At 45.5% G+C, this 16,001-nt stretch overlaps 1 protein-coding gene across 11 annotated transcripts in view; it reads left to right on the top strand.

Annotated features, from left to right (window-relative positions):
* The window catches only part of Dscam (DS cell adhesion molecule), a 585,477-nt gene that overhangs the window by 518,610 nt on the left and 50,866 nt on the right, over positions 1 to 16,001 (top strand). For 10 of the 11 annotated variants that reach the window (XM_039087936.2, XM_039087935.2, XM_039087937.2 and 7 more), the window contains 6 exons: positions 1,946 to 2,063; positions 3,828 to 3,991; positions 5,586 to 5,684; positions 8,662 to 8,850; positions 9,823 to 10,113; positions 12,957 to 13,133. In XM_039087936.2, the coding sequence (XP_038943864.1) occupies positions 1,946 to 2,063; positions 3,828 to 3,991; positions 5,586 to 5,684; positions 8,662 to 8,850; positions 9,823 to 10,113; positions 12,957 to 13,133 (1,038 nt within the window). Of the gene's footprint in view, positions 1 to 1,945; positions 2,064 to 3,823; positions 3,992 to 5,585; positions 5,685 to 8,661; positions 8,851 to 9,822; positions 10,114 to 12,956; positions 13,134 to 16,001 lie in introns of those variants that run through there. The other variant, XM_039087938.2, reaches the window with a different exon arrangement.

Here is a 16,001-nt window from a genome sequence, read left to right as displayed (position 1 = left end):
AACTGGAAGTGGGGTGAGGCTATGAACCCTCAAAACCCACCCCAGTGGTGTCCTTCCTCCAACAAGGCCCCACTTCCCAAGAGTCTGATAAATTCCCCCAAACAGCACTTCCAACTGGAGACCAAACTTTCAAATCAAGTCTGTGAGCAACATTTCTCATACAAATCACCACATGGTTCATTTGTAGAATGGCACAAAAACCCTTAAGTAGCAGTGAGACTCAGAGTCAGCAAGCAACGATGGATCCCTGTGCATAAATCTGTCACCCCACTGTGACAGTAGATAGGCCCTTCAGAAGTAGGCACGGCCACGGTGTTCTTACTGGTGATTGCTGTCAATAACTGTTTCCAAAGTCCAACTAGATCAGAACTCGCAATGAACCTGTTTCTGTGAATCACAATTCCAGTTCTACCAGGCAATGCCTCCTGACTCTTGAAAGCCGGGCAGCTTAAAATGGTGAGGAAAGGAGAAAATGTTATAGTTTCAAGAACAGGAAGGTAAAACATCAGTTTAAAAAGGTAAATCAGAGTTCTTGGGTACCGTACTCTTTAGCCATGATAGCCACACAACTGGAGGGGTTCTTGTGTACTGCACTCCTTAACCATGATATCCATGTACTTCCTCATACTAAGAGAACAGTGGAATCTGGGGAAAACATGGGCTATAAAGTCTGCCCTATGGGATAAATGAGGAACTACAACTAAACACATAGGATGGGCAGGATTCCTGCAGGCACCTCCTGTCTCTGACAGCCAGAGTGAAGTAGCAATGATCCTACACTGTCAGACAGGCTTAGCTGAAAACAGGCTCCTTCCACAGGATGGGACCTATCGGGAGAGATCGTATTGTGATTATTTCATATGTCACAGGAGCACCAGCATGCTGCTCAGTGGTGAGGCCTAGTATGCTGGAGACCCTGCACTTGATCCCATGCACCACTAAATGAATACATAATTATTTAAATGCCTGTTATACATTAAGCACTATACCTCAGATACTTAGCTCAGAATGGGTTGACCATGGGAATCAGATCTTCCTAAATTTTGGCAGCAAGGCATTGTAACAGCAAGGCTTACCTGACTTCTCCTTTTGCCAGCATAAACTCCCAAGCTCTGAACCATGCAGGGGTCCCAGAAGTTGTAGTCCTCTTTGTGTGGTTCCAGAGTCAAATAGGGGCTCCCTCCTTGTGCTCTCTGCACCCGGATCCAGCCAGGCTAAGCTCCTACAAGGAGAACCTGCCCCTCCTTTCTGCATCCTCAGCCTTCAATACATCCCCAAGCCTGCTGGTTCAAATGAAGAAGGGCAGCCTCTGCCTTGGGGGTTTGTGTATCAGGAAGTGGTGCCTAGTAGATGGCACAGGTGGGAGTTGTTTTTCTTGGAAGAACTATGGTCTGGTATCTACCAGTCCTGATAATCACTGTTGTGTTGGGTGAATCACTGTCCTGAGCCAAATGGCCACACCGAACTGTCCCCTTTCCTTAATGCATATAAAGATGAAACTGTATGGAGAATCAGGCAAAGTATCACACAGCTGGTAAATAGCTTTTTCCAGACTAACTTCTTCTGGTTGTTGGACTTTATGTTTTATGCGGTCTATTCTCTCAGATATTAAAAGTATATTTTAGCATGCAGTTTGGGGGCCAAGACAAATCGCTTCATAAAGTGCTTTGAAAAAAAATCGCGCTCATAGAGGAAACACAGCTTGGAGTTGCCTGGCCCGTGGAATGCCGGGTATTTAAGATATTGCTTGTATTTTGGTTAGTAGAAGAAAAAGAGGCTGCCATAGGGACTTTCGGACATGAGCTTGTCCTTACAAGGCAAATCTCTTATAAGGCAGATACCAGAGAACGGCACTGACAGCTGCAGTGTTAACTGGCTCTGGGGGCCGCTTTGTTGGGGAGGTCACCTTGGCTCTGTGTAAACAGTCTTCTCTTTGACGTTGTAGCTCCTGCACGGATCCTCACGTTCAGTGGGACAGTGACTACTCCGTGGATGAAGGACATCGTCTTGCCGTGTAAAGCTGTTGGAGACCCATCACCTGCCGTAAAATGGATGAAGGATAGGTAACCAGCAACCCAATGTGTGCCTCTTAGCGAACCCTTAGCCAACATGTCAAGCAGCCTTGTGTTTCTTGTAGACCATGCTAGACCCAAACTCATGGTATAATTAAGGATGACCTTAAATTTCTGTCCCCCTACCTCCATTTTCCTTTTGTTGAGGTAACAGGCGTATGCCATCAAGCCTGGCACTCCACGTGGGCCAGGCAAACACTCTACCAATCGAGCTACTTTCCAACACCTACTTCACGAATGATAATGGAACTGAAGAAACCCTAGTGCTCTGCTGAAACAAGGCAGAAAGGGCAGCCCATACCTACCTTTGAGCATTCCAACTGTATCACGAGAAATTGCCTCAAAGCATGTGGTTTTGATCAACCATATGTACCAGTCTCCTATCAATCCAGACCCTGACATAGGGAAACACTTGTAAGGAAAGGAGCGAGCCCATCAAAGCATCACTGTGGGTGTTCGCTCTACAGTACAGGCGAATGGAGACTAGGAACCCAAGTTACCAGGAGGTTTCCTAGTCCTCTCTACTTTTGAGATAATGGACAATCTAACCCAAGGCACGAGCCCCAGGAACTCATTTAAGCAATGGAATTCAGGGATTGCAAAGATAGCTCAGTGCTGACCTTGCAAGGGACCTGAGGTACTGTCCAGTGCCTCATAACTGCCTGTAACTCCAGCTCCACAGGGATCCAAAGCCTTTTGCCCCCATGTACACCCCACACACACACAGAACTAAAGTCAAGTGAGAGAACACAGTTCCAAGTAGATCCAGCATGGGAGAGGCTAGAGCGGAAATACTGCCAGTTTTGAGGTCAGCCTCCTGGGCTACATAGCAAGACCCTGTCTAGAGATAAAGAAATGAAACGCATTAGGACTTGCCCTGTGGAAAATCTGGTTCTCCGTGTTCAGTAGGGATTACTATAATAATAAATCCAAGAGAGAATGGAGAGAGGGCATGATGAGTCCTGTCCACGTGCTTTATCATGCTTTATCTCTATGCAGAGGAAGAAATTAAGATATAAATAGAGGCCGAACATCCACTAATAGGCATGGAGATTTAAAATAACGGTGCCTATTTCCAAACAAAAGCACTCACAAGCATAAATGATTGAAATAATGGGTTGGACCCAGTGAGCAATTTTCTCATTGCATTTTAAGTTGGTTAATCCAAAGCAAATTCATAAGCTCCCTGGGTCAGGCTGGCACTCTGCCTTACCTAGAAGGGACTCCAGAGGTCATGACGACAGCCGCCTCTTCGCAGGAGGGTCAGCTCTGTGCTCCCTCGAGATGCCATCTTGTCCAGTACATGTCAAGCTCATTAAGAGTCATGGTTTTTAAATTGATTTCAAGTCTACAAGCGATCACAAAATCTAGTTTGATGTGCACGATTTTGTCAATCTGGCCCCTCTGCCATCAAGAGTTTCTCACAGTTGCCACAGGGAGGAAATCTCGGGAGCCAGAGTGGGGGAGGGAAGAGAGAGACATGTTAGATTTGACAATCGTCACTGGGTTTTGGCCACTAATGGAACTAGATACTTAGCCATTGACACAGATCTACTCCCGCATGATAATTTTTCTTTTAATCTCTGCCAGTCAGTAGTCTGGTCACATAATCACAGCACAGTTATTTTATAATGCAAAAATAATTAAGGTTGCAATTTACCGTTTGCTCCAGAGAAAGGCTTGATACTTCTTGCTGACCTCAGCTAATGTGGTTGTAATTTCTCTAATCTGTGCATTTTTCTTCCTGTGAGGCAGTAACGGGACGCCCAGCCTGGTGACGATTGATGGCCGCAGAAGCATCTTCAGCAATGGGAGTTTCGTTATTCGCACGGTGAAGGCCGAGGACTCTGGCTACTACAGCTGTGTTGCCAATAACAACTGGGGATCAGATGAGATCATATTAAATTTGCAAGTACAAGGTACAAATCCGGGGGCCTCTTAAATGATCTTTAAGTACGTGTACCTTACATGCAGACAGAAAAGTCAAGCTCAAAAAAATAAAAAGCTGCTGTCATCATTTTGGAAAATATAAACTGAACCAATCAAAGGACACATTAATTTTTTTCTTACACATAGGATGTCTAGTCTGTTATCTCTGTACATGAGCACCTCTGAAAAAGTTATCCTTGATCAACTCAGACATAGTTTACACACGTGTGTAACCAGTACCCATTGTCAGAAAGTAACTCTCTGAGTGTTATCATTTATGTCTTCTAATCAAATCAATAAACAATGAAATACCTTGTATCAGCTACAAAGTTAAATGGCGTGACAAGAGGCTTAGGGTCCGGCTGGACATAGATTAAAGCTGATTAAAACTCTAAGCGCATTGTTATCCTTCATATCTGATGCAAGGTACTTAGTAATTTATTGCCATACACAACACTCTTCAAAGTATATTAAATTAGTGTACAAAACCTACATGGGTACTGACTGGGTTCAGATTAGGTTGCCGGAGGGATATTTTATTAGAGAAAAATTCAAATGCTTCTTTGGATTCTGGTGTTGCCATGTTAATAGATCACAGCAAATGAAAATACCATCAATACTCTTCTGGGTGAGATGCAAGAGGGAGGGACAACACCAAATTATGTTCCAAAAATACTGTGAAATCAATTTGGGGTTTTGAGTTAATTGAAGTCAGGAGAGTTCCAGGGAATTGTTAAAGCTACCATTAAATTATTTTTCTAAGCAGATGGGTCAGTGTTTCAGGCCTTTGGGTTAACATCTCAGGCTTCACTCACAGGAAGAGGGAGTGTTTTATATGCTGTGCTCTCTGAATCAGAAATGAGCCGATTGTGGATTTATTTAGCAATGTGTGTCCCTCAGTCCCTGCGTAGGGTTGGGTACGCATTGCCACAAACACTGTTACAGCCTTGGTTTTCAGAGCCTTTGTCTATGTCATATGCATGTGTTTACACCTGTGGTTGTACATGTATGTAGCTCTGTGTGTGCCAGTGTGTGCATTTGTCTGCATAAATGTATGTCTGTGTGGTTGTGTATGTTTATGTGCACATATGGATATGTACATGTGTGTATGTGTGTGTGTGTGTGCTTGTGTGTGTGTCTATGTATCGTGCCTTGTAGTAATTATTCTTTCTACTAACTGCACCTTTTCTTTTCCTTGGGGAAAGTCAAAACAGCTAAGTGGGAATTCCACTTAATTTCCTGGCTAGAGTTCAGAGTAAATTAGTGCCTGTGTCCTTAGTAAGTTTAAAAATTTAAATTTACAATGAACAACTCAGGAATCCAAGGGAAAGTGAAGAAATGAATTAGATGTAAATCAAGGTAGTGATTGACTTTTCCTTAAATCATAGATTCACTATGCTCTGTCTTCCTAGCCTGGGACATCAATGATACAGACACTTTGACATAAATGAATTGCCTATTTTGGCAACTTTAAACCACGTATTTAATCATTGGCTGTTACAAATGATTTAGTAAATGACTGTTACTGAGGATTGAAGACATGAGAAACTAATTCTTGTTTTCTACAAACCATTTCCTCTCTAGTTCCACCAGATCAGCCTCGGCTCACCGTATCCAAGACGACATCCTCCTCCATCACCCTTTCCTGGCTTCCTGGAGACAATGGGGGCAGCTCCATCAGAGGTAAACGAGAAGGGTCGGTCACAGTCACATCTGTGGAACTGTCCACTGACCAAAAAGGGACATCTTCACCAAGTAACTGTTGTATGATAACTTATTCTCCCCCAAGAAAATTCATTTCCCTATTATCTACTTATGCACAGGGAGCATGAGTCTGTTTGTATGATGTTCTTTGAAACTCAGGACATTCAGACAGAAGTGAGCTGTGAACAAACAAAGGAAAAGGGGAAATGCTAAGAGGGAAGGGAAGGAGGGGAAAGAAAGGGAAAAGGAAAGGAGGGGAGTGGAGAGGGAGAAGAAAGGAGAGGCGAGGTGAGGAGAACTGAGTTCCTACTTCTCTAGAAATTTTCAGTCTACACTTAAGCCGCTCCACACCACCTAGTTTTCCTCACTAGAAGTCGCACTTGTCTTGCTGGTTTCCAACTTTAGCAACCTATGGTCCATTCCTCCTTTTCAGTTGCCCAGAATCATGTAAGAAAGTCGTTAAGTTGTAATAAGCACGTCACACCGTGCCTTATAACTGCCAGGTGTAATTCTCTCCCAGACTCTGTCAGCGCCATACCAGCCCTTCAACTCACCAGTTACTGTCCTCACACATAACTCAAGGCACAGGCTGTTCAAAGTGGAAATGACCCTTCTGCAAGAAGACTTTGGATTTAGAGCACTGTAGCAGGGTCTGAGGGAGACGGATGCTGAAGCAAAGAGCTATCTTGGTCATCCTGTCATGGGTGGGGCAAGGGCACCATCTTAGTGATCCATAGAACAAGGAAAGGCCCTTTGTGCAGAGAAAGATGGCAGAGGTGGCCAAGAACAAGTGCCAAGACACTACAGAGGCCATGGAGCAGGTGAGAGGAAAGGGCTTGGACTCCAAGGGCAAAAGGAGAGGAGAAAGATGGGGAGACAGCTGAAGAAACTCAGACATTGTCGGGTAGAGCCATGGAGCACCCAGCCAGCTCCTAGCTTCTGGGAGCATGGCGTCCCATGTCCTTTAGCTTTATTCTCAGCAGTGCATCCACTCTGAGAGCAGTTGCATTCCCCAGAAATCACACTGCAACAAGCCAGAGCTTGGCTCTCTTCTAGGTCTAGTTGTTGGTACTGGCTGGAGGGAGACTCTTCCTTTTTTTTCATCAGAAAGAAAAAAGGTGAGGTTACTTTATAAAAATAGCTGATGATTAGGGGTAAGGCTGTGTCTGTGGGTTTGAGGAGCGTGGGACAGCTTTGAAATGGCTGCCATGTGCACGGCACAGGGACTCATTAGCAGACGAACAAAATCACTGCTGCCAAGAAGCCACCCGGACCCAGCTGCAGATACTACACAGCACAAAACTGTGATGGTCACAATTATTATAGCAATCAGAAGGGATGTTGGACAGCTGGGGAGAGGAGAGAGCATCACAGGGTACCAAAGTTTATGACAAGTGAGTGCAGTATGGAGGGCAACTGGACTCCTGCTTCAAATGGCCTCACACGAGGAAGAGAGAAAAAAAAATTCTTAGTGAAAATAAATGGGTCTCAAGGGATCTAGAGTCCAAATAGTTTGATTTTTGTTAGTCTCATTTCGGGAGAGGCCTGGGTAGCACCAGCATAGAAGGTCTTGGAAGTGAAGCTAATTAGGCTGATGAAGAGTTTCCAAGTCCCCGAAATATTCGTGGTGCCCAAAGCATTGGAGGGCATCATAAATCAGGCACCTATACTGACGGATGTTGATGCCACAAGATCCAGCAGCACTGGGGAACAGAAACCAGGGGCCAGATCACTTAGTTACTGAGGTGGCCTCTGCAGTAGGAAGAGCAAAGCATAGTCCCCAAATGAGCTGGAATGGAGGCTGGCGTCTGAGAGCAGTTCCTCTCAGACACTGGCTGATCCTGGGGGCGCACAGTAACACAAAGGCAGCCATGAGAGGTCCAGGAAGTATGGGTTCTGTGGCTCAGAGAGCCAGAGAGAGCAAGAGTGTGGAGGATACTGATAACAGCATGGGCAGAAGCAGCAGCCAGTGACACAGACCCCAGGGAGGGACCTGGGGAATCTGATTGGCACTGGCTGGGGACATGGAGCCTCTGCCTCACAGCAGATGAGTAGTGTTCTGTGTGTGTTAAAAGAGGAGTTCCCTGGGGAGAAGTAGACAGTATTAGTCTCCAGGGTTCCTGACCCCATGCACAAGTCACATGATGACCATCTAGGAAACAAGAGCAGAGCAGAGGGGACACATCTGACCCCAGAAACATGACTGCAGGCATCAGTGATGAGAATCGTAAGAGTCCGTTTCAAGGACACCAGGGCAAGGAGTGGGTAACTGTAGACTGAGGTGGTTCGCATCTTCCTCGATGCCCATCCTTCTAAAGCCCTGTTGTCATCCATACTGTGGAATCAGAGCACCGTCTGTGTGACGTGACTTAAGCAAAGTGCTCGAGGCAGTGCCTGACATGTTCAGTGGTCAGCAGTAGTAGACACCAAAAAGAGAATGACTATAAGGAGAGATGAGAAATGAAGGGTCAAGCAAACCATTCACCCTGAGGAGAAGCCATGTTGCTGTAGAGGTGTTGGGATGGCTGCAGGACTTGGATCCTTGTGATTGCAAATGACCCCCTCCCCCACATTGCATGTAGAAAGGAGGTAATGACAAAGGCTCCTAGACTTACTCCTGTCCTCGTTGTCAAGGTAGCCCCTTTCAGTGTATACACTCAGATTCACACATATCCTGTGAGAGGCAGATACTTGACAGCTTGTTACTCATCAAGTCCAACATGGGAAGAGGTATGGCTTTCTTTCCACGCACTTGCAACAATGTAACCATAGTAGTAAAGTCTTGTGTGGCTGAAGTGACTCACTAACCACTTTACTCCACCCCTTACCCCAACCTGAGAGAAACTTCCAGAATCAGGAAGAATTAGAGTTATTCTTTTCTAAAGACACCCAGAATTACAGAGCTCATCCTGTCACCTCTTCAGAGAAAGCTCACCAGAACATCTGGTCATTACAGGCTACATCCTGCAATATTCCGAGGACAACAGTGAGCAGTGGGGGAGCTTTCCCATCAGCCCCAGCGAGCGTTCCTACCGCTTGGAAAACCTAAAGTGTGGGACATGGTATAAGTTCACCCTTACTGCCCAAAATGGAGTGGGACCCGGACGCATAAGTGAAATCATAGAAGCCAAAACTCTGGGGAAAGGTGAGGATTTCTGCCATTTCCTTCCCCCTTGTCTTCTCATGTGAAGGGGTGGGACCATGAAAGACTAAGTGAATGTATGAGTGATTTTGTGTGTCTGAGCGCTCCTGTTCCTGAACTGAGACTGACCACAGAACCTTCCAGTTCCCCATCTCATTCTTTGACTTACAGTTCAGAGAAGAAAGCCCTTGGAAGGGTGTCAATAAGAGTGGCAAGGCTGGGCAGCCATGAAATGGGGCACCTGTCCTCATAGGTTTTCAGGCTGGAAACGATTGGGCTAATAGGTTAACACTTCCTAATGGATTGACTTTTTATCTGAAATAAAATAGAAGTTGGGAGATAAAGCCCAAGGAAGTGGCTCCCAGAGGTGGAAGGCAGCTGGGAGCGGCAGGAAGAAGACACTGTCTAATAAAGATAGGGCACTCCCTCTGTCTGTGTAGCAAGGAGAAGAGAGATCTGATGAGCTCTCCAGGGAAGGAGAACCAGATGGCAGGAGACAGAGATGATATTTGAGTCTAGCACCTGAGTTTTGGTTAACAAGATAAGGATTCTGGGGATGAGAGTTTTGTCTGTGCGGAATAATACCTACTATGTCAGAGGCCACTGAACTAAGGGTTTGGATCATAGAGGAGAGCTACGATACTTCCCAAACCCCATTCTATATCTACATGGGAAGGGAAATTATTGAGCTCCATACACTGCAGTGTGTGAACCACTGAAGGACTCCACATAAGAAAGCAGAGCTGTTCTTCAGAGAACTCTACGCTGCGTAAAAACATATCTTGTATCATTCCAACCTCCACTCTGGCTCTAATCCTCGTGGTCAGGAAAACGTATTGGTTCCCAAGGCTTTGTTCATGCTATGAGCGTCTGGTGATCCAGATTGGCCGGAGCAAAGCTAGACAGCGACAGTAGCTGGGGAAAGACACCTGAACCAGCTATGGTACCCATGAATGACACTGTTATCTCCCACAGAACCCCAGTTCTCCAAGGAGCAGGAGCTCTTCGCCAGCATCAATACCACCCGAGTGAGGCTGAATCTGATTGGCTGGAACGACGGCGGCTGTCCAATCACCTCATTCACTCTTGAGTACAGACCCTTCGGGACCACGGTCTGGACCACAGCTCAGCGGACCTCCCTTTCCAAGTCTTACATTCTGTATGACCTCCAAGAAGCCACATGGTATGAACTGCAGATGCGAGTGTGCAACAGCGCCGGCTGCGCAGAGAAGCAAGCCAACTTTGCCACGCTGAACTACGATGGCAGTAAGCTCAAGGCTTTATGGCTTTTCTCTCTGCGGCTCGGGAATTGTACGCATGTATGCTATTCACTCTCCTGTGAGACGCTTGTCATTACCACAGAGTGAGAAGTGCCCCATAACCCATTAGGGTTTGGGCCATTTGATTCCCCGCTCTGCGGGCTTCCTAGTCCATTGTACAGAGATGATTATCACTGTGTAGACGTCTAGAGCGAAGGGACTAAGGGGAACTCCTTGCAGAGCCTTAGTGTAGGAGTGGCTTCTCTCAGGGCTGAAGGACTCTGCCTCATGGTTCAGTTGCTTTGCGGATGACTGTGAGCTAACACTGCTTTTGTTGTCTCCCACCCCTTCCCCATCCATCCCAATCCACACAACTTTCTTTTTGCTCTCATCACACCCTTAAAATGCATGTGCACAACAGTTTTCCATGGCAAAGGAAGTTAGGTTAGACAAAGCAGGGGCATGGAGGGGAATAGAATGGTGGATGGGTCACTATGGGCCTGTGCTCACACTTACGTACATCCTAAAAGCTACAGAGTCTCTTCCTTGACCTTTGTTAAGTTCTGGATACCTGAACAACACCCAGCTCAGTGAAGCTGACGCAGCATCTCTTACAATCAGTCGATGGATCTTGCTTTGTAGCATATCCATGCTGGTTCCTGTAGCCCTAAAGACAACCATAGGCTCTGAGTTCTGAGCACCAACGGTGACTCATCAGGCTGTTTGGAGCTGTGGACAAGTTCCTCTCTCAGCCTTTTGTCCATTCCCCACTGCTCCGAAGGAACTATGCTCCCAAGTAGACTCCGAGTTGTGCTTTCTCTCTGCATACTGTGCTGATCCTTCTGGCTCCCATCTCTTGCCCACAGTCATTGCTTCTAAAGCCTATCTCAGATAGGATCAGATTCCTCTTGCCTCTGCAGCCAAGTTCTAAGCTTCCAGAAGGACCTCTAAGAGAAGTCCTTGTGGTGTCGGGCTCTACCCAATGGGCTGTTGTACAGCCCTGGCTCCTTGAACAGCTGCCTCTCCCCTTCAAGGACCCAGGCCCCCTCTTACACAGCCTCTCTCTGTTTTGTGTGTATGACTTTATCTAGAGAAGTCTTTGTCCTAGGGAGCACGCACAAGCAGAGCGTCTAAGGCTTTCCCACAATGGTGCCTAATTGTCTGTTCTTACAAAATGAAGTTCTAAGACCATGGCTTCTACAAAGTGCATTTAAATGCTTCACCCAAGCCCCCTAGAAGCACATGCCCAGTTAGTACACATATCCCTTTGGACACCCACACTCTGGCCCAAGGCCTGTACAGGTGGATGCCAGAGAGCTTGCCACACATGGGCGGCATGTTGACACCTGTTCATGTCCCAAATACGTTTTCAGACTTTAAATGTTCAGCTTCTGAGACATTGACAATGTTTTCTCATTCACTCAGAACCAAATTAGAAAGGTATGTGTGTGAGGGGCAGTCTCTTCCCTAAAATCTGAAATAATTTCATGGCACGAAGATCTAAGAGTATATACTTTTATATATTATCTTGGAAAAGGGAGATATATCTAAAAGATAGCATGGCTATATACCTTTAGTATCTCTTCGGCTATACTCACTTGTTCTCACAATAAGAAAAACAAACGTTGAAACAAAATCACCCTGATATTCACATCACTTAGATTCCCATCTCTCCTACCTCTTTATCTGAGTCACCCCTATTTCCTTCACCAAAATTTTCTGTGTGTCCTTATGGCACCCTGTTCACAGACCAGCCTCAGTCACCAATTCTGTGACTCTTTCTTGGAGTCTGGATATTTGTAGGCTTGGGTTTGCTGCCAGAGGTGCTGTGATATTAAAAGAAGATTCTGCTCGGCTCCAGCAGACGTCAGAGAGGGCCAGGGGTTGCATTTTCACGGCTCCAGCTACTAAATAAGATCCTTTTGCTTTTTCTCTTGGGAAAATGGCATATATATATATATATATATATATATATATATATATATATATATGCGCATTAGTTTTCCTAAAGCCCTGGCTTTCTGGTTTGCATAGAAAAGACAGTGGGAATGGACGGAACATCTTATGTAATGGCTGATGGTAAGATGCGTGCCCCACAAATCACAGATGTCTGCACCCTCATGTTCAGCCTCAGGGTGGAAAGCATCTTAACAGCTCAAGAGTTCAGTCGACTTCTATTTTTCTTCTTACCGCTCCAAATAATCTAAGTTTTGTAGAGCAGGGTAAATGAGGCCCTGTCAGGAACTCTGCTGTTTAGTGACCTAGATAGACCCTTCCCCTTGAAAAGTTGCCCTTTGCTCTTCTACCCTAAACTGGGAATTTTAAAAGCATCTGTGAAATTGGGGTTGAAGTCAAGGGAATAATCAAAAGGAAATAAAAAGGGTCTGTGCTTCTTTAGGCTGAGGTACCTTACATCCTCCCGGAAGGGAGTCTTCTGTCCAGTTGACAAACCTATTGTTCTTCCCTTCATATGCAGTTTTCAAAAGCACCATGGTTAACAGCCAAGTGGGCATTGGAGTTCAGGTGAATTAAGGTGGCTTTTGTGAGCCCTGAGTGCAGGCACCATACTGTCAGAGGGTAGCGTCCTAGAGTGCACTGCCAAAACAAACAAACAAACAAACAAAAAACAAACCGCAGTCCTTTACAAAGCTGTGCCAGGGTGAGTTGGAAGTTTGGGGGAAGGGAGAGTGAGCAAGTCAACCCAGAGAGTCAGGGAGCTGGTCCTCTCATTTCTCATCACACAGACACCCCTGGATCACACCGCGCGGTCTCTCTGTAACCCATCATCCCTAAAAACTCCACCACGCTGCCGCCATTAATAGCCATCTAACATCGTGGCCCTGCTTTCAGGTACAATCCCTCCACTCATTAAGTCAGTTGTCCAAAGCGAAGAAGGGCTGACAACCAACGAAGGGCTCAAGATCCTCGTGACCATCTCCTGCATCCTGGTCGGGGTTCTGCTGCTCTTTGTGCTTCTGCTGGTGGTGCGAAGGAGACGGAGGGAGCAGAGGCTGAAGAGGCTGAGAGGTAGGAGCCTGTGTCCACTCTGTGCCCCATGAAAAAATGTTAGCTCGAGGACGGTAACCACAGAAGGACATGTCCCCTAGGAGCCAGCTCTGTCTACTATGATTTGGAGCCCAATGTGGGCTCTGCAGGACTTCTGGAGCCCTGGGGGGTGGGAAACAATAAAGCATTCAATCACACAGAGTCAGAAACAGAACACAAGCAGCCCCCTAACAAGTCCCCTAAATCCTCAAAATTGGCAGACAAAGAAAATTAATTTCTCATGGGTTTTTCAAGCCTGCTCTGTTTGATTTTCAGTGGTTCCAGTAAAGCCACCAATTACAGCTTTAGCCAAAAAAAAAAAAAAAAAAAAAAGAGAGAGAGAGAGAGAGAGCTTTGAGATTTTTCCCTGCAATTGAGAATGATGTTGCCTGGAAGCAGAGATAGGAGATTATAGTAGAGGTAGAGCATGGCGAGGCAGTAGAACACAGTAGATGAGGGGCCCAGACTGAGTGAGACCCAGGGTGAATGGCTTCCATTTCTCCAGTGTCTGACTCTGCATGGTCCTGTCGATGAGGTTTCACAGTTTCTGACCAATGGCCCTTGCCCTTTAGTGCAAGGAATTTCAAATAAGGAACTCTGGGAAGGAAACATTCTGTACCTTCTATTTATCAGGTCTTCAACCGAGCCACTGTTTGTCTAAGGGCACCCAAGGGGTATTTGTGTTTCAATATCAAGACAGTATGGTGGAGCAGTGTTTTATTTATATATATATTTCAAGGAGTAAGCCTTGAAGCAGCTTCCCTAGCATGCCAATATATCCCCAAGCCATGCTTCTGTACTTAGGAAACCTTGATCTCATTTCTAAATGCATAACCTAACTAACCATGATCCCACAAGCACAACTAGATATGACGCTGTCTGGTCCATCATTTCTCTCCAGAAATCTCCTGGTGTGACCCCCACACCTGATGTTCTCAATTTCCTCTCACAAGAAATTAAAAGTACTGAAGTCTCTTTCAGCCCACGATTTGTCTTTCCAGTAAAGATTCTTGAGCCCAGAAATTCAGATGAAGTATCATCAAAATATTCTTCCTAAATTGCCTTAGCCAATTGTACACAATTTTGTAAATAACCCAGGCACTTTGCTAGATTCTTCACAAGGATAAAGGGAACATGCTCCCTGGATCCCAGGTACTACTGAGATGCACACCCCTCAACACCCAGCCTAAAACAGGGCTTCAGACAAATCTTAGCGCAGTGTGAAGGAGGGACAGATAAGTCCCCAATGGGAGAAGAATGAGAGGCTGCCTCAGAGCCTAGAGTAAAAATAAAGTTAATATGCCATGTGTGGAGAAACTCAATAAAAAGAGGATCGAGTTACACTGCACCGAGAGTGTTTGTCACTAAAGTATCAAATGGTCATCTTGATAATCCCCTTTTGCCATAAACCCAAATGGAAATCAGGGACACGAAAGTCCCTGAGTCCCCCTTCCATGTAGGCAGTCATGTCAAACTTGTTCCACACAGAAGGCTATGAGTTGCCTGAGATGCTTCATACCAACTGTGAAAGGGTGTCTTACTGATAATGTGTGCAGACACACGAGTGTGGCGGCTGATGGTTGAACCAACAAGGCAGGGCTTCACGGAGCTATAACAAACCCCTCCCCCCACTTTATCTCTCTCAACTACTGGCTTATTTTCATCGCTGAACTTATAACCTTAATATGGAACATCTCCAACAAAAGCTCTTGCTAACAGGTCAGAATGATAGAAGAATACAATGTTTCAAGTTTCCCTCATTACAAGAATACAATGTTTCAAGTTTTCCTCGTTACCAGCCCCTTGGCCTTCCATTGTCACTTTGCAAGGGCTATGTTCAGAGAAGATTCTGGTATTAACACTTTATTGCTAGCATCTCTATGTCTAGACTGCTATTTTGTAGTTTGTTTCTAAGGGGAGCGATCCACCACAACTGAAGATCTCACTCCCTGAGGTGATTTTGCTTCCTTTGTGTAGGAGGAAAGGAAAAACCAATGGGAAGGTTTCTAAAGATAAGTGACAAGAGAGACAGGATGTAGTCTCATGAGATGATAAGGAGAAGAGAATTCTAGAGAAGTGGCTTGCTCTAACACAAGGGCACCAACACCTATTTTTTGGGGTGTTTGATAAAGGGTTCCAGAGTGAAGAGTGTGACAGAAGATGAGACCCCCACCACTTCCTGAGACGGATTTAATTTAGCAAACCTCTGTTTGTTGTCTACCGTGGTCAAGTTTAAAAGAATAGCAGCATTTTCTTATTACTCATTATTTCTGCTCACACGATTTTGACAAGATTCTTGAGATTCCCAAGATAGTGGTCCTCTGGAAGTGCTAAGTCAAGGGTTAGAGTAGAGGACATACTCATCTCTCTAACCCTGAGAATGCTGGGCACATAGAGAGAATCATGGGATGCCAGGCCAGTCCCCAGAGAGACCTACAAGCCACCTACACCCTTGCAGTGTTATATAATGGCATAGAACATTTCCATCCCAGGGAGGTCTGCAGCCAGGGTTTGAAGTCACAAGTGTCTCTTAACCCCCAGACTTCATTAACAATGCCGTTCAATTAAAAGCTGCCTCACATAAGACCCAGGTCCTGTGCCTACATTCAAACCAGTTCCCATAGGTTTATAGATTAGGTGGGGACAACTGTCCAAAATAAGGCCAGCATTTCCAGGAACACACAGTGCTGCTTGAACCTCCTCTTGGCAGGATCAAAAATTGGGTAAGCAAATTCAAATTAGGACAAAAAATACAGTATCTGGTAGATGTCCTTAAGGTTATAGGAGGCCAAGTTCAGACCCTCCCTCTTATTTGGTGGTATTGTTCAAAGTTGGGCATAACTAAAATGT

The sequence above is a fragment of the Rattus norvegicus genome, chromosome 11 (genome assembly GCF_036323735.1).
Source record: "Rattus norvegicus strain BN/NHsdMcwi chromosome 11, GRCr8, whole genome shotgun sequence".
Taxonomy (NCBI): Eukaryota; Metazoa; Chordata; class Mammalia; order Rodentia; family Muridae; genus Rattus; species Rattus norvegicus.
This window is presented reverse-complemented; position numbering and strand designations above follow the sequence as displayed.